Source organism: Mercurialis annua, linkage group LG6, assembly GCF_937616625.2.
Source record: "Mercurialis annua linkage group LG6, ddMerAnnu1.2, whole genome shotgun sequence".
NCBI lineage: Eukaryota > Viridiplantae > Streptophyta > Magnoliopsida > Malpighiales > Euphorbiaceae > Mercurialis > Mercurialis annua.
In genome coordinates, this window is record NC_065575.1 from 38,914,299 (window position 1) to 38,937,466 (window position 23,168).

The 23,168-nt window shown below is 30.0% G+C and overlaps 1 protein-coding gene and 1 long non-coding RNA gene across 2 annotated transcripts; one reads left to right on the forward strand and one right to left on the reverse strand.

Annotated features, from left to right (window-relative positions):
• Nucleotides 1-18,054: 18,054 nt before the first annotated feature.
• LOC130015665 (uncharacterized) lies at nucleotides 18,055-22,390 on the reverse strand. Its single transcript, XR_008790991.1, has 2 exons — nucleotides 22,300-22,390; nucleotides 18,055-21,066 (listed from the first exon to the last, which is right to left on the reverse strand). It is a non-coding gene; the product is annotated as an uncharacterized LOC130015665 (long non-coding RNA).
• LOC126653450 (uncharacterized) lies at nucleotides 18,211-22,770 on the forward strand. Its single transcript, XM_050347347.2, has 8 exons — nucleotides 18,211-18,474; nucleotides 18,670-18,737; nucleotides 19,311-19,377; nucleotides 19,476-19,630; nucleotides 19,758-19,828; nucleotides 20,945-21,013; nucleotides 21,801-21,901; nucleotides 22,350-22,770. Exons 1-8 carry the CDS (start codon nucleotides 18,211-18,213, stop codon nucleotides 22,644-22,646), a joined length of 1,092 nt encoding a protein of 363 aa, XP_050203304.1. The 3' UTR covers nucleotides 22,647-22,770.
• The last annotated feature ends 398 nt before the right edge of the window (nucleotides 22,771-23,168 follow it).

Consider the following 23,168-nt stretch of genomic DNA (forward strand, 5'->3'; position numbering starts at 1 on the left):
TAAAAGGATTATAGAAATTATTATTAATTTTTTAAAAAATTGTAGAAATTATTTATTGTTATGGTTTTTGTATTTTTTTTAACGGCCTAATGCCTTAAAAAAAACCGCGGCCTTTTAACCCTTTTTCAATCCAACTCTTACGTTGAAAACTTGTAAATTTTACTCTATTTTGCATTTTTGCGTTTCAATTATACCCTGAAATATTAAATTGACGTCTTTTTCATTTGAAAACAATTTAAAAACATTCTCCATATCTACCATATATTAATTGTATGTTTTTAAAATTTATTTAAATTTAGTTAAATTAATTAAGAATTTAAATTAGTGTTAATTTGATTATAGTTTTTGGTTAGTTTTTAAAAATAAAAGACTTCTTTGTACTTTTTTGAATAAAAAATAATTTAATTTCATCTTTAGACTTAGTTAATTGAATGATTTCATCATTTAAGTAAAACAATTAACTAAAATTAAATTATTGGGGTACAATTGAAAACGGAAAATTTAAAAGTGGGTAAAATTGACAACTTTTCAACATCGGGGTGGAATTGAAAAAAAAAACGTGAGGGTTTTTGAGTGATTACGACTTTTTTAAATGAAATTGTATACAAGATTTTAATAAATTGAAAAATCGTAAAAATATTTCATTAGTAATAATTTTATAATAAAAATTAACATAATTGGAAATTCTCAATTTATATAAATCAGAAACTAATGAGAATTTTTATAATAGAAAAATATATTATCAATATTTTATTGACTTTAAATATTCGTGAGGATGATAAATGAAAATAAAAAATATTCATTAATAATTATTTTTATACTAAATTTTTACAAAAAATAGATAAATTACATAACTTATATAAATTAAAATTAAAAAAAAACATCTAGTAATAATTAAAGGATGCAAACCAGCTGAAAAATCGAACATAATCGAATTTCTGACATTCGTTCGGGTTTTTTTTTGTTAATACGAAATGGTCCGATTTCTATGAGCATAGAAATTTGATATTCAGTTTATAATTCGGTTTTAGCATTTTAAAAACAAATTTTACCGAAAAATCGAATAACAAATTTAAAGAATTATTTTTAAATAAAATAAAAATATATTAATTTATATTGTTTTAGTCGTTCTTTTTTAATTATACCTAATATATAGATTAATTAGTTTTTTATAATAGAAAATATACCATAAACATATATAAAAAAATAATTAATTAATCAGTAAATTTTTAATTGTCTAAAATAATAAAAAGTAGGTTTTTAATCAATAGTAAAAAAATTCGTTCTGACAATGGGGGTGAGTATATGTCTCATTAATTTTAAAAATATTTACAAACTAATGGTGTAATATCTCAACGGTTTTGGCCTTCAACCCCCTCTCGTTTTTTGTTTGAATCTTTTTTAACCGATGTCCACCTTATAAATAGATTGCCCTCTCCCTCATTAAATTATGTATCTCCTTTTACTTGATTATCTGGTCATTCTCCAAAATATTCTAACCTCCGTACCTTTGGTTGTGTATGCGTTGAAACGATCAAAATTCACAGTTCAATCAGTTCAATGTGTTTTTTTTTGTATTTAGCACATCATAAATGTTTTTATTTGCTATGATTCTAATCTACGTGATATTCGGATTTCTAGAAATGTGATTTTTTTTAAAAACCAATATTTTTTTGGGTTAATTCCTAAAAAAATCACGAACTTTACACGAAGTTTCATTTTAATCATGAACTTTAAAAGTTGTCATTTAAAGGCACGAACTTTCATTTTGTTTCAAATCTATCGCCAAAGTAAAATCCGGTGTATTTTATCGAACCAAAAATTCCTAATCCTATATACTATAACTAAAAGATAATAAGATTTAATGTCGATTTATAATTTGGGTCTTTCATTAATAGTTTATTGAAGAATTTAGTCAACAAAAATACATTGAAATGATAGATTTGAAACAAAATGAAAGTTCGTGCCTTTAAATGACAACTTTTAAAGGTCATGATTAAAATGAAATTTCGTGTAAAGTTCGTGATTTTTTTAGGAATTAACCCTATTTTTTTTCTACTCACCTTTACTCCTTCATTTTCTGTTTTTCGATCATTTATTAACCCTTCTACAGATATTGTATCTTCTAAATCGCTCTTGGTTTATCAACGAGATGCATCCAGAACATTATAGTAGAATTTTGCACCTCTCGAGCCCTCACAAACTCATTCCTTGGCTGCTGAACATGTTTGAGCTGCACATGTTCCTCTTAAACGCAATACACGCATTAGTAAACCACCATATAGGTATGGTTTCACTCCTCCTTTATCATTAGCAGACACATTTTCTTTTATTCCTATTCCTAAATTTTATAAACAAGCCATGGAGTATGAATGTTGGCGGAAAGCTAGTGACGCATAGTTTTTAGCGCTTGCGCAAAATCAGACTTGGGATGTTGTTTGTGTTCGTCATGCATGACGTGTGTTATTCGCGAAAAATTATTTATGTTTTTAGGCTTACTACGGGTTTCGGAACTACCACTCTCATTCTCTAGCGCCGGTCTCGACCCATGAAATTGGGTCGTGACAAAAGCCTATGACCACCAAATTATCACCCTCCTACATATCTCTACGACACTTCAAATTGCGGATATTTTCCCAAAATCAATGACACGTTAGTGCCATAATTTTCTTGCAGGCAAATTGATGCTTGTAGATTTACCAGCATCAATTTGAGGGGGGGGGGGGGGAATTAGCTGGTCATTTAATGCCTTAAAGAATTATCTTACAATTTAAACCAATGGATTTTATACCTTGTAGAGCTATCTTTCATCTTTGTAAATCTTTTATTTTTTTCTAAATAGGTTATGCTAGCTATTGAATATATTTTGTACATGATTATTTAACTAATTTAGCGCTGAAAATCATATTGTATTATTGATATAAATAACAAGAATTATCCTACTTCTGAGGATACTTTTTACTCAAAACTTTCTAAGTTGACACAAGAACCCACAATAATGGTGAAACAGTAAATACTCACTCTATCCCATTTATGAAGTCCCATATTGATAGGAGTATTTTACTCCTATAATTAGGGTCGACTTTATTCGGTTTGTATCACATTTAGTGTTAATTTTATACATTATTTGGCATTTTTATGTTTGATAGTGTTTGTTAGTGTTTCAGTGGAAATTAGGTAAAAATTGAGTATTTGGAGCTAATTAATGGTGGATTGAGCGTTGGAGTAAAAGCGTAGCTTGCGGACGAAGGAATTAACGTCGTAAAAAAGATCAAGAAGTTTCGAACGAAACTTGTGCAGTAAAGAGCTGTTCCCGTTCGAAAAACACAATTCTCGAACGGGAACTATGAGGAAAAAGCTTGAGTCTCGAACGAGAAAGCCATTCTCGAACGAGACTCAAGAGAAAATGTGAAGGTTGCGTTCGAAACCAAGGATGGGCAAACGAGAATTTTCTCTCGGTCAAAACTTTTTCGAACGGGAAAGTGAGGTACGAACGAGAACCATGAAGAATTTGGGCATGTCTCGAACGAGAATGAAGGGTACGAACGAGAAAGAGGTGAAATTTGCCTAATCGGAATTGGACTTGGACTTAATCTCCTTTTACGACTACAACTGAAACTCCTATTTCAAATTCGATTCGTAAATCGACTTAGAAGATTCCAGAGCCTCCTCCACTATATAAAGACCTTGTAATAGACTAGTTTTAATAATTAGAATACATTAGTTTTATTTTCGTTCTCTTAAAATAGCGTTTTAGCTTATGTTTCTCAGCAGTTTATAAGTAGTTTATTATTAGTTTCTGCAAAGAACGATTGTGAAGATTTCAAGTTTAATCTAGACGATTCTTCCGAAATTGACAACTCCGGTATTTATTGTTCTAATTATATTTAATTCTTCATCTTCTTCTTTGTTTAATTTAAACTTAAACATGCGTAACTAAATCCTTTGTTCGGGGATTGATATGAACACTTAGATTAGTTTTCGAATTGGATTAGGATTTATTAAGTGAGTAAAATTGTGTTTTAATTACTAAGATTAATGCTTGAATTAATTTGATCACTTAGTTCATGATTTTGTGTTTAATTAACTAATTGAGAGATTGTTAATTAAATAGACATAGGTAATTAAAAACTTAGAGGAAAACGCCGTGAGAGCGGGTTGGAATTTAGGTAGTCGTTGAGTTTGCTTCATAATTTCATTTGGAATGTTCTATTTTTAAAATCTCATTTCCATTTATTTTTACATTGAACTTCTCTTTTTACCCTTCTTTTAGTTATCTTAAAAGAATTTTATGAAAAAATTCACTATCGTTAATGAGTAAAAAATATTAAAAACATGAAAATACAAAGATAATAAATATTTTTTTAATTTGTGTATAAAAACAAATGGAAATTCTAAAATACGACGGAGGGAGTAATTACCAATATTAAAATAAAGCAATCAGTGTAATAATTAATGCATAATTAATTAAAAAAATAAAAATTGAATGCTTAAAAGTTGTAAGGTGAATGATTTTTGAACCTGACATAATGGTAGTTGAGGTCAATTTAACCTCCCTACCCACAACTCTTCTCTAAGTCATCTTTTTGATGATAATTTTTTTACTGGCAGGATGCATGTCACACCTCCGACATATATATTTTACGGTCTTTTGACGTATGGAAGTCGTCCATTAAAGTATGCAAATAGATCCTTTAGACCTTCAACGTCATGTGTGTCGCCCCGTAAAAAAAAATTAGGTAGCCTCTACGATATCCAAGCTAAAAATAAGAATACTGAAAAATTTTAGGTCGTACCCGTAAACAGTTTTGTCGCGCCCATAAAATATGTATCGCGCCCACTGACGAATGTAAAGCCTGGGCCGTACCTCACATAAAAAAGAGAAAACCACAAAATATTACTATTTAAATAAGAGTTTACAAAAATACACACAAAATCAAAAAATTACATTCATGACAAAATAAGGAAAAACTTTACCTTTTCTACCCAACCACTAAATAAGAGACACTTGGCACACTCAAAACCAAAAAAAAGTCAAAACGTGTTAAAAATAGTCAGAAACGCGTCTGACGTGCGTCAGCCATGCGTCAGTCACACGTCAGCGCGTGTCAGCATGTAAAAAATAAAAAATGTATCATATATGTATCTGATATGTATCTGAAATGTGTTACTGATTCATTTTTTCATATTTTTAAAGGCTTAAACAAATATATAAATAAATACATGTGTGTGTATATATACACACACATATTATTTTATGTACTATTTATGTGTATCTGAGGTGTATGTAAAATATATTTTAAATTCAAAGATATATGTATCACATGCTTAAAAATGCATAAATTACGTTACAAAAAAGTATATATATTATATATTATGTATTAAAAATATATGTATTATCATGTATAAATTATTTTTAATATGTATTCGATATATGCATTTGAAAAATGTGTCGTCCTATTAAATATTTGATGCTTGCTTTGTCCTTTAATTTTTTAATGTTACACGAGGTTTTGCTTTTTAGCTCAATTTATTGTTTATATTTATAATGTATTTATGATGTATCGGCCATGTATTTACAGCGTATGGTAAGATATAGATGATACATCGGTAATGTATTAAAATTTGATTATTAATTTTTCACTTCTATATTTATGATGTATCGATGGTGTATTTATAATGTATCAATGATGTATTGGTCATTTCAAAATTTATTTTGTTAAAATAATCCAAAAAAATTAAACATGTATGATCTATGCATCTGCTATGTACTGAAAATATATCACTTATGTATCACTAATACACACATGTATCGGTCATTTTGAAATTTATTTTGTTGAAAATAAACCTTTTGAGTTGGAGATAGATTCTAAAAATTGTAATCAATGCTATATCAAAGAAATTCATTTCGTTGAAATAATAATAAAAAAGAACTTGTATCTACAATGTACTAGTGGTGTGTTTTTGTCACGACCCAAATTATTGAGCCGAGACCGGCGCTAGGGAATGGGAGTGGTAGCTCCGAAACCCGTAGCAAGCCTAAAACCACTCTAACTTTTTTCGCGGAAACGCAAACACAACTATCCTATAGACATATAATAAGAAAGACACGTTTACAATCATAACATAACATCATATATAAACACATCGTCGATACAATCATAGTGGGCATTTCACTTCCGTAACTGGTACGTACTAGCCCATCTATCGATCAATACAAAAACTGACAACCAAAAGATGTCACATCAAACAAACATTAAACACGTACACAACCTATAAGACCTAACTATACTAGGCTAAGACTCGTCACACGTATACTACTGCAGCACCAAGGGGTCTTGTACCCAGCATACCAAAGACGGTTTGTCTGATCCGACTCTATACACCTGGAAAACATCAATGTGAGGGGTCAGTATTTGGGGAAATACTGAGTGAGAAAACACATTACTAGGGTATTATAGAAAATAACATCGCATTTAAAACAAAACACATATATACAAACATATTATACTTCAAGCATTTGATCCGATCGAAACCCTAATATCTTAGTATGCATATTGAACATTATCACAACATCTAACGATCGATCGATATGAGTCCAGGATAATTCAACCAGCCGACTCGCAGATACAGGCCCCGGGATAGTTCAACCAGATAGGCTCTGTATCGCATGCACAAACAAGTATGATAGACGACCCATGAAATCTCTATCTATGACTTACCCGGACGCTGATGATCACACAGCCTATTGACACCCAATAGGTAGCTTGTTTCCCACGGATCATATACTAGTTTTAAAAACTATAGTAATTCGATAAACTATTTAACGATCGATAAAAACAATGCGATAAGCGATATTTCAAACTATATATTAAACGATGCGTTTTAAGTAATAATACACAAAAGTAAAGTGCCACTCACAACGATCGCTATTCCTTATATCCAAACGTAAGCTTCACACGTCATTCACTCTTTTAACTATTCCAGCTCGTCGATCTCGTACCTCGTCGATGTATCCACTTCCTATTCAAATCATGCGTACGTTTAATTCATAAACGTAGGCTTAATATCAAAACTCTAAGTTATAAACTTAGGTTAATACTATCGTATTCCAAATACGATTCTTAGCTTTGGTCGTGTTCTGACACTTAGTCGAGATACTTGTTATATCTCTTTTTAATTAATCGGAGTCCTTAATCGTTTTTAGGATCTAATATTGAAAATATCAAAATCCCATTTCTTTATGGCTAAAAGTCCATTTTAGCCCCTCGGGGACTCATTGCACTCCCGCACAGGGTGGTGTGCGTCCGCACACCATGGGTGTGCGTTCGCACACCAACACAGGTGTGAGTCCGCACACCGCTGGTGTGCGATCGCACACCACGTGCGACCTGAACGCAGCTCCCGGAAACGTCGTTTCCGGGCTTCCCGTCATGCTATCTTCCGCCATACACGTATAAAACCTCATTTCCTTCAAAACCCGTAACTTCGTTTTTCCAAAAACGTTAAAAACGATCCAAAATCATTAAATTCCTAATTATAATCAAAACGGATATATACTCGAATTTTCCACCAAATTCTTAGATTATTACCTTAAAACGATGCTTGATATCGATAGAGAATTCGATTCTGAAGAAATTGCCGCTTGAATCACTTGAATCGGACGTCGAACGTCGAACGGCGAAACGGCGGCGAAACGACGGTGATCGTTATTTTCTCTCTTCTCTGGATCATTCCTTCTGATCCTTTCCTCATTTCCTTATGCTTAAGGAATTCTTATATATATCTTGGTTAATGTACTCTTTTAATCCTTCATTTCTTTAACTTAAACCAATTCTCTTTTAAACTTTCTAATTTAACCAAACGGTTAAATTATCCTTTTAACTCGATTATCTACGTATTATTTATATCCCAATAAATAATACTACTCCAAAAATAATTATTTCCGTCGATAATCTTCCAATTTCTATTCTCGAGGCTAAATTGGCTAATTTGCACTTTGGTCCTTGAACTCTTCAAAATTGACAATTTAGCCCAAAATGAATCCGCGTCCAAATTTTAAAAGGTCTCCGATTGACCTGAAACTTTTACCACCAATACTATAAAACATTTCGCGGACCTTGGCGAAATAATTCTATTTTCGGACTTAACTGGTTAAATTACCACTTTAGTCCCTGATCTAAAGTTTGTGACTTTTCTTGATATTTTTCCTTATTTTCTTATTCCAATCCATAAACAATTACGTCCTACTCCATGTTATCCTTTTCTTTAATATCCAATATATTTATTTCTGTAACTCCGGTCCTTCTCTACCGGACACGTTGTACTAAACGGCACCTGAACTTACGGGGTATTACAGTTTTATAATGTGTCGACAATTTATCTACAATGTATCATTGATGTATATATATGATGTATACATCATGAATATATCTAATATGTATAATAATATATACATAATAAATTAAACCAATAACTATATAATGATTTCACTAAATTTATCACCAGTTTAAGTTAATCTCAAAAACAGTCTGGATACGTCTCAAAACAACAGTAGCCGACATGAAATGTATTAAAAATTCAAAATATATAAGCAAAATTACAATTTTTATTTTGCATAAAATCAGATTTTAAAAATTGTTTCTCAAAAACATATCACATACATCTCTGATACATTTCAGATACATCTCTGATAACAGTTAAAGATAAATTTCTAAAACAACCTAGATACAGAACTAAGCAGTCTCACTCATCGATTCCGAATTCCAATCTTAACTACTCAACAATAGCATATCACATTACTAAAATTGACAAAACACGAGCTAAAACTAACTATTTGAAGGAACAATTAGATGTCTATTAATTGTCTATTGTCTAAAATGAGAGAATTACGATGTATCAGATATGTATTTACAATGTATCGATCATTTTAAAACAATTTAGATACATCTTCCAAAAAAAATTATAATGTATCCAATAAGTATATACGTGATATATACACGAAAAAAATGAAAACAATAGCAATATAATACATTCATAAAAAATAAAAATAAAAACAATAGCAATATGATACATAGATGATACATCAGTAATATATTAAAATTTTAGTATTGATTTTTCTCCTCTATATGTATGTTTTATAAGTGATGTATTTATAATATATCGGTAATGTATCGACGATGTATTAGTCGTTTTTTTTAAAAGAATCATGAGTGATTCTATAAATTTTAATCAATGGTGTATCTACAAAATTTATTTCGTTAAATTAATAAAAAGAACTAAAAATATGTATCTACGATTTATCAGTGACGTAACTATAATATATCTGATATGTATATACGTGATATATACACGAACAAACTGAAACAATAATATATTTTTTTACATAAAAATAAAATTTTAGAAATAAATTAGTTATATTTCAAAAACATGTCAGATACATCTTAAATATATTTCAATACATCTCATAAATAGCTAAGATACATCTCAAAAACAATTCATATACATCTCAAAACCATCTTAAAAACATATCAGATACATCTTTAAAAATTTCAGGCAGATCTCAAATAGCCCATATACTTAATTATTCAAGAACTACATATTATTACAGGTTACATATATAACATAATCCATCAATAATAATTCTACCTAAAAAACATGCAAAATTCATCAATACCCACCAAAAAAAATTGGAGTTGGTCTTTAGCCACTAACAAATCCTAGTTCATCATCGTTTTCACCACCAATTTATTCACTATTTTATGTATTTTTGAACAAAGTTGAGCTCTTGTTTCTTCAAGTAATGGATAAAAAATGAACTAAAAAAGTCACCCACTTCTTGGAAGGTTTTAAGAATCTTCTCAACCTATGAACATGCATGCAAAAAAGGGCTAGCAAGAAAAACTTAAAATTTCCCATTTTTACACAGAAATTAAACATATTGAATAACAGTAGTAGAACATGTTGCTTTCAATATGTGTTCTTAGAAAAAATGAAAACTAGAATTAAAGTTGGTAAAAGTAAAAGTCAATTAATGGTAAAATTTTCTAAATTTACATTATAGATCTCAAAATTCAGTATATGTATATGATAGGCTTACCTTCGCACAATAAAGGAGAAATTCAAAAACCCATTAACACATATCAACCAAATTACAAACTCAAAACACATAATTATAAATCAATGACCAAAATTTAAAATTTCACAATAAAATCCCAAATAAAAATTTCAAGCTTTGAAATCTTCTCGACCAATCCAATCTCACATCCACCATCTTATACAGTTACCGCATGAAATAGGAAAATTCAAAATTAATGGCATGAATTGAGTGGGTGACTGATCTCCGGTTTTTAGGGTTTGGGGAGGTTATTTAATTGCTTAATTTTTCTAATATGGAGTGTAGAAGAGAAATGATATGGTTCGTTAATGGCGGACATAGTTTCTTCAAATGGCAATAGCTAGGAGTAAACGAGAGAAAAGAAATAATTTAGTAAATGGGTATAAAATGTAAAAATTTCATGAATTCAACTATATTATGTAAAAGCCAATTGGTACAAGAGAAAAGATAGAAAAGGGTTGACATTTGAGAAAAATTTTACCATTTATGTGATTATTGTGTAATTTTCTCCATAAAAAATGAAATTATCTAGATATCCAAGTTATTGGATTACCTTAAAAATTTGCAACACATATTAACATATTATAGCAATGTCCAATTTAATCTCATAAAAACAATTCATGACGTAAAGCATAACGTACAATTTTTGATAGTCTTGATAGTATTAAGATTAGGAGTGTACAACAAAACCTAATTATTTTAAAGAGAAATTTACAGAAATATTTCAAAATATCTCCTAAATTTCGCGCGGTATTTTTTCCTCAAGAAAATTGCTTTTATTACCAGAAAATGAAAAAAATTTGCGTGGACCACGTGCATGTGCATGAGCACGCGTCAGGCCTACACGTTGACGCGGGAAACATGTGCATCTGTTTCACTAATTGACATATTTTTTTATTTTTTTGACACATTTTTGATTAAAAACAATATATAGCACACAATGATAAAAAAAATAGTATATAATTGCATGTTTACTTTTTTTCAATTAATATTACTTCTCATTTACCATATTTAAGTAAATATAATTCACATTTACTTTTTTGTTTTATTTTTTTAAAGCACAAATAACTTATTATATACATTATTAAAAATATATTAAAATTTTTTATCTATGATATATAAATTTAAAAATATAAAATTACATAAATGATATAATTCTAATAAATATAATTTTATGAATTACTTATCGGATACATTGTTGATACATATCGAACACGGGACTAATGCATAAATAATATATCTATAATGTATCATAAATATATCTATTAAGTACATTATTAAAGTGTATATATCATTGTATAAATTATATATCAATGATTTATATTAAGTACAGTTATGTATCCATCATGTATAAATTATGTATATGTGATGTATTATTAAGTATATATTTTTAAAATTTATCTATCATGTATAAATTATGTAATACAAATGTATTTATCAACTATAAATTATGTATCAGAGATGTATTAAATATGTATCAAAAATGTAACAAATGTGTAAAAAATAATATGTATTAAAACTAAAGTAGGACTAATAAAAAACAAGAAAAAAGATTTGAACGATCGAATATGTATCAAATATGTATCAGAGATGTATCCATTATTTAGCTACGCGATTTGAATTACATTTAAAAAATCGGAGATAATTATTAGCTACAAATTATGTATTAAATATGTATTTGAAATGTATTAAATATGTACAAAACAAATATAAAAATATATAAAATATTCCTAAAAATATGGAGACGTACAAAACACAAGAAAAATGTTCGAACAATCGAATATGTATAAAAGATGTATCAAATATGTATTGAATATGTATCTAATATGTATCGGAAATATATCAAGTCAAACGCGTTGTTCTTTTAAAAAAAATGCGTCGGAGATATCAAATATGTATCATTAATGTATAAAATATGTATCGAAGATTATCAAATATGTATCGGTTAATTTTCTCTCCAATTTACCACGTCAAATTCATTTTCTCAGTCCATGATTTTGGAAAAAAATAAAATTAATCCACATAAGCATCGTTTAACTATTTTTTTTTAAATAATAAATCTACAATTATCTAATATATCAATGTATCCAAAATGTATTAGAAAATATCAAATATATATCTCGAAAATGTATCAAATATGTATCGAAATTATTTTTAAAATGCTTTTTGTATGTTTTAATTATTTCTTAATCAAATGGTTTAACCGTATTTGAACCTAGTCTTTTTTACTTCTACAAATATAAAATGCATTGCCAGTATAATACAATAACTAGGTCACGTTATCCTAATTATATCACATTCAACAAAGTCGGATCAAAGTTTTCATGGCCAATCAATAAGACTAACAATTCAAAAAGATTGTTTAATGAACAATATGAAGCATTCCACCCCATTTTTGACTTGAAACTTATATAAGACGATGGATTTCAGCAAACTACATCAACAACTTTATTAGCAATTATAATAATATAGCTCATATGAATGTGCCTTTGTGATTGCTATCGAGTGTCAACTAGTAACCATAATGAAAATTTGCTCACCTCTTCATTAACAAATTTGCGCAAGGTATTATAGTACAAAAAGCGTCCTTGCCTTGAAAACTAGAACCGAACACACAAGATCTTAGGCTTACAATTTAAAAGTTCTATCACAATAGACAATTAATTTGTGGAACATACTTTTAAACAGCACAAATCCAAAACCATTAGCAACGCCAATCACACAAGATATTTTCATGACAATTAATTGTTTATTGAACAACCTTTTTAATGGTTAGTCTTGGATATTGTTGGAGATAATTTTAAAATTTTCATGGCCGATCAATAACAATAAATATGAAAATAGAACGTTATCGCTAATTTGGAGTGACGACTCCTCGGCCGCCGCAGCGAAGGAAACGTCGCCTACATCGGCACTGACATAGTTTTGAAGGAAAGTCATGAGCTGCGATTTTGTTTGCACAGTAGCTCTTCATCCTAAGAGGTTGACAACAACTTGTAGGTTGTGGCGAGCACCTGCGCTGAGTGTGAGAGTGGAGAAAGCGTGGTGGCGGCGGTGAGAACAGTGGTGGAGGATTGGCGGTGGAGAGAAGGCTTTCATGTTGTTTTTTTGTCAAAGCTTTCATGCGTCCTCTGAGGAGAATTTCGGAGATGGTGATGATGTTCGTGCTGGAAGATAAGTACGTGCTGGTGAAATAAATATAAAAAAAACGGTAAAAAGGAAATAATTGCTTTATAAATGTAAACAATTTGATTTAAAAACCAGCGCATGAAATTTGGGCTCAATATTGGCATTTTCTTGTAATTTTCTCTATTTTAAATAGAGAAAATTAGGAAAAATATTCTATTTTTGAAAATAATATGATTTCATACTTCAATAAGAAAAAGATAAAGAAAATACCTCATCCTTTTAATATAATTATTTTTTTATTTTAATACATGTTTATATTATAAATATACCTATTTTTTATTATTATTTTACTCTAATTATATTTCTTTTACTCTAATCATATTCTACTATATCACCTGTCACTTTCTTTTCTCTATTTCTCTTTCTTCTTTCTCTTCTCTGCTTTCTTTTTTATTTCATCATTTTTCTTTTTCTTCTTCTTCTTTATTCTTCTTCTTTTCTTCTTTAGTTTTAGTATTTTTTTTCGTCGTTGTTCCTTCATCGCATCGCCGTCGCTCCGCCATCGTTTCGCTGTCGCTCCGCCATAATTTCGCTTTCGCTCCGACGTTCTTTTATATTTGATTTTAGCGATTTTTTCTTAAATTCGTGGTGATAAATACGATTTATTTTAACTTTCAGATCTAAATAAATTACTCTTGATTTTTTGAACTTTAGATCTAAAAATATGCATAAAAAACGATGTTATGATTAAAAAATATTTGTCTACACAAAAAACAATTTTCTGCAAAAAAACAGCATCTGATTATCATATTATTATCACCGCATTATCATATCATTATCATAAAACTGAAGAGAAAAATAATTTTTTATAAAAAAAATCTGATTATCATATGATTATCACTGCATTATCATGTAGTTATCACAACACTGCAGAAAAAAATTATGCAGAAAATAATGTTTGATTATCATATCGTTATCATAACATTACCATGTCGTTATCATAACATTATTATATGATATCGAGATGATAATATTTACGGTACCTATATGATAATGTAATGATAATATCTATGATATTGTATAATAAAATAGTGTCCGATTATCATATTAATATCACTACATTATCATGTCGTTATCATAACACTGTAATATGATAACTAGATGATAATGAAGTATGATAAGATTTTGATAATTGGATGATAACGTATGTGAAAATATAATTGTAAAAAAATTCATGATACCAGTGATAACTAGATGATAATAAAAATATGATAATAGTATGATAATTTGATATCTATATGGAAAAAATTACATGAAAATTATGATAACGAGATGATAATGTGGAGATAATAGTATGATAAGGTTTTATGATAATAAAATGATAATAATATGATAATATGATACCTGCATGAACAAAAAATTACAGAAAAATTATGACAACGAGATGATAATGTGAAGATAATATTATGATAAAGTTTCATGATAATAAAATGATAATAGTATGATAATATGATAGCTGTAGGAAAAAAAATTATGAAAAAAAATTACGATAACGAGTTGATAATGTGAAGATAATAGTATGATAAGATTTTATAATAATAAAAGTGGATTACTATTTACCGCCTTAAATTACTACCTACCGCCCAACTTTTTACCAAAATACCCCTATGCCATTTTCAATTTTTTTAAAAAAAAATCAATTCTCTCAATTCAATTAAAACCCCAACGAATACCCGAGCGAATTTATAATAAAAATATCAAAATCGACTAAAAATAAAAGACGGAACATCCGGTAAATAATCGGTTTTTATTTATTTAATATTTTATTTTTTTTATTTTTTTTTTATTTTTTTTAATGGACCATCACCCTCAGATGGCGATGGCCCATAGGGGTCATCGCCTCAATTTGGCGATGGACCCATAGGTCCATCGCCAAATGATGGCAATGGCCCCATAGGGCCATCGCCATCTCAGGCAGATGGCCCAAAGGGCCATCTTCTTGAGATGGCAATGGCCCTATGGGGCCATCGCCAAATCAAGGCGATGACCCCTATGGGCCATCGCCATTTGAGGGCGATAGCCCATTAAAAAAATTTTAAAAAAAATTAAAAATTTAAAAAACGAAAAAATTAAAAATCGATTAATTATTAGAGGTTACCGTCCTCTAATTTTAGGTGATTTTGATATTTTTATTATAAATTTGCTCGGTTATTTGTAGGGTTTTTAGTTGAGTTGAGAGGATTGAGTTTTTTTTTTAGCTGAAAATGGCTTAGGGATTTTTTGGTAAAAAGTTGGGCGGTAGGTAGTAATTTGGGGCGGCGAATAGTAATACCCTAATAAAATGATAATAGTATGATAATATGATACACGCATGAAAAACAAATTACAGATATAGTTATCAAATAAAAAATTTAAATATTTTTATACTAAATATATTCAAATATTTTATAAAAAATTATTTTTTATTATTAACATCCCTTTTAAGTAACTTAATTTTTTTAAAATAAACTATGTTAATGTTTATAAAAATATTATGATAATATTATTATAAAAATAAAATATTATTTTGAAAAGTTAAAAACATAAAGGAAAAAAAGACATCAGATAATTGAAAAAATATTTATAATTAATTTAAAGAATGAATATAAAATAAAAGAAATAAAAAAATTGTAGATAAAAAAAATATCAACAAATAATTTAAAGAAGAAAAGAAATGCCAACAGGTAACTAATTTAAAGAAGAGCAAAAGAATTGGTAATTAAGACGAACAAAAAAATATGGTCTGCATGTGTAAAACTGCTGCACAGAGAGAGAGAGAGAGAGAAGAGAGATATAACCTACATATATTAAAGAGTATAATTACAAATATTTGAAACACGGATAGTAAAATTAAAATAAAGTTAAAATTGTGATGTATTTGTCATGACTTTTCCGCATTGAGGTATTTTTTTCTATTTTTTTAAGGTAAATTTTTAAATCTCTCTTTTAAATATCACTTTAAAAATATTCTTAGTTTTGCATAATTTCTATTTAAATTACTTCGAACTCTGAAGTTGTCAGCATTTTTCTATTTAATAAAATACTCTAATTTCCTAGTATTTTATGAATACCGTGAATTTAATTTATATAAATACACAAAATGTACATTAACAGATCAATAATTTAATTAATTCTCTCATTAGTTAGTTTTTTTAAATCCTCTTTTGTTAGTCTAAAAAGTTCAACGCCGCTCACCGGGGCTCACCAGATTTTTATTTAAAGGTAAGCTTTTGAATATAAATTTATAATTTTAATTTGAAATTAATTTAAGTTGATTTATATAATGATTTAATAAGTAACAAACTATTATTAAAAAATCGGTCAATATTTTAAAAGAAAAATTAAACATAATTTTAAAATAAATAAAAAGTTTTATAGTAAACTCTATTTTATAATGCATTTTTTAACATTTCATTTTATTTTAGGGTTTATATCGTAAAAATTCACCAATTTTACATGTTTTCTCATTTTAATCACGCAGTTTAAATTTTCTCATTTTTATGCACGAACTACCACTTTTTCTCAAATTCATGCACGGTGCTGAGGTGTCACGACTCTATTGGTGTAATTTGCTGAGGTGGAGATCATTTTACACCAATAAATGAGTGCCACCTCAGCACCGTGCATGAATTTGAGAAAAAATGGTAGTTCGTGCATGAAAATGAGAAAATTTAAACTACGTGATTAAAATGAGAACGTGTAAAGTTCGTGAATTTTTTTGACATTAATCATTTATCTTATATAATTTTTTTAATAATTATACATTTAAAATATATTTTTTATGGTATGGTATTTTGACTTTTTTAATGTTAAATCTATGCCAGGTCTCAATTTTACGGCTGGCTTCGTAACTGATCGCGCCCGCAACTATTCTTGCCGCTAGCGCGAGAAACCAACTGTCCTGCTAAACAGTAGACTACCTTCGACTGCGCTAGGTGTCTTTCTGCCAAATCAACTCAACAACCAAAGTGTATTTGTAAGCGCTAAAAGTCCACCCACGACGCAAGCATAGTTATTTACAAAGCACTGATGATTTCGATAAAAAAAAAAACCAAGCACTGATGATTCGAGATTAAAAGTGGATTAATCTTCTAGTACACTTACCAAAAACTTGAAAATCGTACAAGTACAACCTTTTTATGGAACAAATTAAAAGTTCGTACAAAACTCTTATCCTTTAAAGGTTATGGTTCGTACAAAAATGCCCCACGTCTGTCACCTCAAATCAGCACTAACTAACAGGTAACAACTATTATAAAGCTGAAGTTGGTCAAAATAGGAGGCACCTTGTAACTATTCCTCATTCAATTTTCTTCTACACACTTCAATTTACATTGTGTTGTTTGAAACTTTCATTTTATGCTTTTGTAGTGAGTTTTCATTATTAGACGACATCTTTACACTATACACATTTAAATTAATCTTCACTCCAATCAACTAAATTTCTTGTAGAAAACAAAGTTTTGGTTTCAAATTTTAAAATTTAAACGGCTGCATTATATAAATATAATCTAAACTCACGATCACATTGAAATTTGAAGAGTGTTTTATCGACTCATCTACATCTTGTGATTAATCTGCATTTTATTTAAAAGTAAATCATACCATATATTTTAAAAGTTCATTTTTTTTATTAATAAAACTAATAGAAGGGTGTTATGTTACCGATTGCGAGTAATGGATTTATAGTTTATTGCCAGTAAAAAAGAAAAAAAAATAGAGGCAAAGAATCTATTCTTCTACACAAATATATATAGAGAGTACAAATCTGAAAAATAATTAAAATTTACTTTGTCTTTATTTTAAATTAATCAAAAGTCAAGCACGAATTTATTCCACAAGCTAGCAGATTCAGCCAAGTAATGCAGACCAAAATCGACACCAAATAACAGCTACAGCAAGGAAACTTCTCCTCCTCCTTCACAATGGTTCCCGGCAGACTCCACCTGGTAATACTGGTTTTGGGCTCCGTTTTAATCGGGTGGGCCAGCTCACACCAGGAGTCGGGTGAGTGGAGCTGCGAGTCGGACTCAACGATCCAACTACAAGCCGAGTTCAGACCGGGACTCATCACCGTCGACGGTCGCGCCGATGATTGGAAGGACATTGATGGCTCTGCGTTTTCTCTCCTTCCCGCCCTTGACCCCGATGAGGATAAAGAATACCCAGGTGGAAAAATGACAGTTAAGGTTAGTTAATCATTTTCATGTGATTATACAACTGTTTTCTTTTTTATAATTGAGGATAAGAGCGCTAGTGGGAGGAATAGAATCCACGAGTTTGGCAGAATGCTGGCTAGCGTTTATACGATTTGAGCTATAAGTCGATCCCCATTCCCCAGAATTAAGTTTTTCTTTAATTTCTTTTATTTTTCTTGTAAATAGACTTTGCATGATGGGAGAGATGTGTTTTTCTTGTTGCAAGTTGATGGAGCCTATGCTTACACAAAAGGGTAAGTTCCTTTTCCTTAAAATAAGCAAAATTTGAATATTGTCTTGTTTAGGATTTATTGTGCTTGCTTTAATTTGTTACTTTTGATCCATTATTTACCATTTTCAAATTTCTGTAGCTAGTGGTGGAGCATAATTCTGTCTGAAATGAAATTGCTATCTTATCATGTCTTTAATAAATAAAGCTGATTTGTTATCAATAGTATGCCTATTTGCTTTATCATATGTTGTTTATGTCTGTTTGCTTCCCACTATATCACTCAGCATTTGATTTACCATGGCTAGCACCGAGGAGGTAAATCCTGAGTGCACATATTGAGCCGGGGCTTCCTTCTTGAACTCGTCAGCATAGGCGTGTTAGTTTAGAATGCGTAAAGCTAGATAGATGGCCTTTTTAAAAGAAAGTATAATAAGAATAGTGGTTAAGATGATATCTGGCTCTTGCCTGAAACTGAATGAATTCGTTAAGACTAATTGAGGAATTGCGGAATCGGAAAGATGAATATCAAATTGCTTTTGATTTGACTTATTTCTTGAGAGTAAATAATTGGGTTCAACTTCTTTTTACACTGCAGCACTAATAATAAATGCCCGTCTGTAGCCCTCATGTTCCAAATAGGCGAGCTTGCGACCTATCACAATGTAAGAAGCTCCTCTGTTTTCCATGCTATTTTGTTGTTGCAACTGTAGGTTTAAAGTTACTATGTTTTAATATATCCAAGAAATGTGTTCATGGTTAGATGGGTGGTTGTCCGGAAGAACCTGATGCTTGCACAAGAAAAACTTGCAAAGGCCATGAAGTCGACATTATGCACTTCTCAATTGGAAATGCTATACCTGGACGGCTTTATGGTGGAAACCCGCTAGACAATAGAGATGGAAATGGTGGTGACAGGTAGTACAAGTTTTAACTCCTTGACCATTTATTAGTACAATGGAGTACAAATAGAGTGGAATGTTTATGATGGTGGATGCTTTCATATTTGGTCACTTTTTTGTTTTTTTTTTCTCTTTATGGACAGGTTTGGCCATTTGGTTGATCTTTATGCATGGAATCCACACTGTAGATACCTTGATGGAATTGCTCCTTTAGGTATTTTTAGCATTAAGTTATTCTAGTGCACCTTTTTTTGTTAATTTGAAATAAACGCGTTATATGCCATGAAAGGGATGTTACTGCATTTAAAGGACAAAAATAAAAATGGGATAATGCACTAAATAAAGTGTTAAAGGGCATCATGAAGGTGGCATAAGATCTACTTGAAAGTCAAACCTTTCTTTCTCTGATATTGTCTAGTTTTTTTTTTTTTTTGCCGGAAGATGTTGTCTAGTTCATGCTTTACAAATATTGACAAAAAAATCTAAGCACTTCTGAAAGATATTGACTTCATCATTTCATCCTTAATATTAAATATTCTCTAATGTTACCTGGAATGCTTAAACTGTTTCGGAAAGTTCACTGTTAATTTAAGATTTTTTTAGAATATCATTCTTCTCTTTGATTATTAGGAATAGGTCTTACTCAAACCTTTAGTTTGTACTCAAACCTTTAGTTTGTACTAAACCTTTTTTAATTCTTCTTGCTGCTTTTGCTCGTTTTCCAGCATTTGTAGTTTCCTCTTAGTTCTTTAGGGTGTTTAATAACTATTCGCATCCTCCGATAAAAGTCCACTTTCATTGTGGTTATATTATCAGTATTAATTACTTTACCGCTCCTTAATAATACTTTTTTCTCTTCCTAATGGTAGCAAGGATGTAATCAAGTCAGGTCAAGTCAACATCGTGCAGTGCTCAAACTTGACCTACTTAATTTGAATACTTGAAACTTGACATTGGGCTTGAACTCAGTGCAGCATCATGGCACTATAAATGCTTAATAATCGTTAAAATTTGTGGTTGGATTTCTAACTGGTCTTGCATTAAAGCTCAAATTGGTATTTTATTGTTTATATGTTTAGGATAAAAAGTAAATACCGTAATAATAAAAAACGTGATTGAATTTATATCAAAACTTATATATAACTGGGTGGTTATCTTTCTGAGTTGCATATCATAATAATGCTTCTGTCTCTTTACTTGAACTACCGAAATTTGAGCTTGAATGCACTTTAGTCTAGTCAAATTCCAACTTTTGCGAGTCAAAAATCCAAGCGGCTAGATGCAGGCAAGAAAGACTTAAATTATAAAAACAAATCCTTTTCCCTGTCAGGAAATGATTCTAGTGCACAAAATAACTGGAAAGGAGCATGGTGGCACTCTACCTTTAAAGTTCCGTCAGGTAACTCACTCTCTTTCTCTATGTTTGTGTGTGTCGATGCATACACCTCTCACCTATCAAAATTGGAAAATGCTTGTTTTATTTAATGATGAATAGCTGATATGAGCAAGTGCTCTCCAAATAGACACTTGTATAAATTATAAAAAATGCTGTTCGTTAGTTATTTTTCACTAATAACATCCTTTCACTATATGCTCTTAACAATACTGATGTTTCTATTCTCAAAAAAAAATATATATAAAAAAAATACTGATGTTTCCATGTGTTAGAAGTGTAATGGTTTATGGTAGGGCATTTAAAGCACAAGAAGCATGGATTTAAGTTGGCTTCATTGCTTTAAAAATCACGGACTTTAGCATATTTATCAAATTTAACACGAACTTTTAGTTTTTGCATTGTTAGACACCAACTTTTGAATTTTTATAACGGAAATTGCTTAGTATTTCGAATTACAAAAAAAATAATGATAGTTCCATATTTGAAATTGCCAAAACTGAAAGTTCGTGTTAAAATTGCTGAAGACGCTAAAGTTCGTGATTTTTAAAGTAATTAAGTCATTGAAGTTTTATGAATTTTCATGAACAACAATTTTGACCTTGGGAAATGGAAGTTCACTTTGATATCTATATCACCATTTCATATTCAGTATGTTTTCAGATATTTGTATGTTATTTTATTGGTGGACTACTGTATGCCTTTATTTACATTTCTTGTTATTATCTCCATCATTGTGTATAAAATCTGTATTTACTTTGTTGATAAGCTATTTTATATATTTCATTGATAGGTTTTATAGAGGAAGACAGTCCTTATGCTTCAGATGGTGAAAAGGGAACATATTCTTTTGAGTTCTCCCGGCCTCTAAGAACTACGGATCGTATCCAACAGGTTAGTAACTTATCAGTTGTATTAGTAAATTCTGCTTACTTTGTCTATATGCAGCCGATACGTGAATTTATCTTTAGAAATTGCCTGCACCATTTGTAGCCTGTATGGTTGCTCATTGAGGAGAATTTATGATGGCCTTGTACTTAACCATCCGTTCTTCTAGCAAGGAGAAGTCTGCTTTGTAATTTGTGGTTGTAACTTCTAAATACATATATTTTTTTGGTAGCTAAGAGAATTTCTCTGCAATTTTTTTTTTTTTTTCATGCAGTCATTATCAAGCTTTCTAGTTCCATTATGTTTATTACTGGAATCTCATACGAACGCATATAACATTAGAACTCATACTCCATGATGTTGTTATTGGATTATTTAGGCAACTCTGTAGTTGAAAATATTACCTTGTAGCAGCTGCATAGCTTGAATCCGTTGTTTTCTCGAACTTGTGCAGGATATTCAGTTTACAATCGGCGAAGCAAGCAAGATGTCCGTCGCATTCTGGTATCCAGTCGACAAGACTCCATGGCACGGTTCAGGTCATTATTCTGTAAACTGTGATTGGATACCTTTAGATATCTCTGCTGGCAGTTCAACCTCGAGCTCATCATTAAGCGGCGGCTCAGGAGACATTGCCAGTGCGTTTTCCCTTTTGTTTTCAGTAGTTGCTATATGCCTCTCCGTATTTGTGGTATACAGACTTGGTAGACTTAAAAATATCCATTTTACACCAGTGGGAGATAATCTGTAGAATATTAGTAGTATATTGGTGTGAAGAGTGTACTGTTGAGAGTTGTACTGCTTAGTTTTGTACTTCCATCACTACCACAGCATTACATTTTTTTATTAGAATTTCATTGATAGTTTAATGCCAATTCTGTAATGAGTTTCTTATACTTTTAACGTAGTTGATCCAGTGTCACGTGCTTTTGCCCTCGGGGCATTTGTAATAAACATGCCTATTTATTTGTGAAGATCGATTGAAGTATAATATTGCAAGAGAATGTATTAATCATTATGCTAATATTTTTGGATAATTTTAAATTTTCTACAATTGTTTTAAATTAAATTTTAAATAAAACATATAAATACTGTTACATTATTAATATAAGAATGCTATACTCAAAATATTAATTTAATAATTATACAAAATATTTACCGACATTAATATATAAATTATGAACTTTACGTTTTGAATTAAAAAAAATTCAGCAACAATATTAATTTATACAGCCTAAAAAATTACTAGCAAAATTTAGACCAACTAAAACCC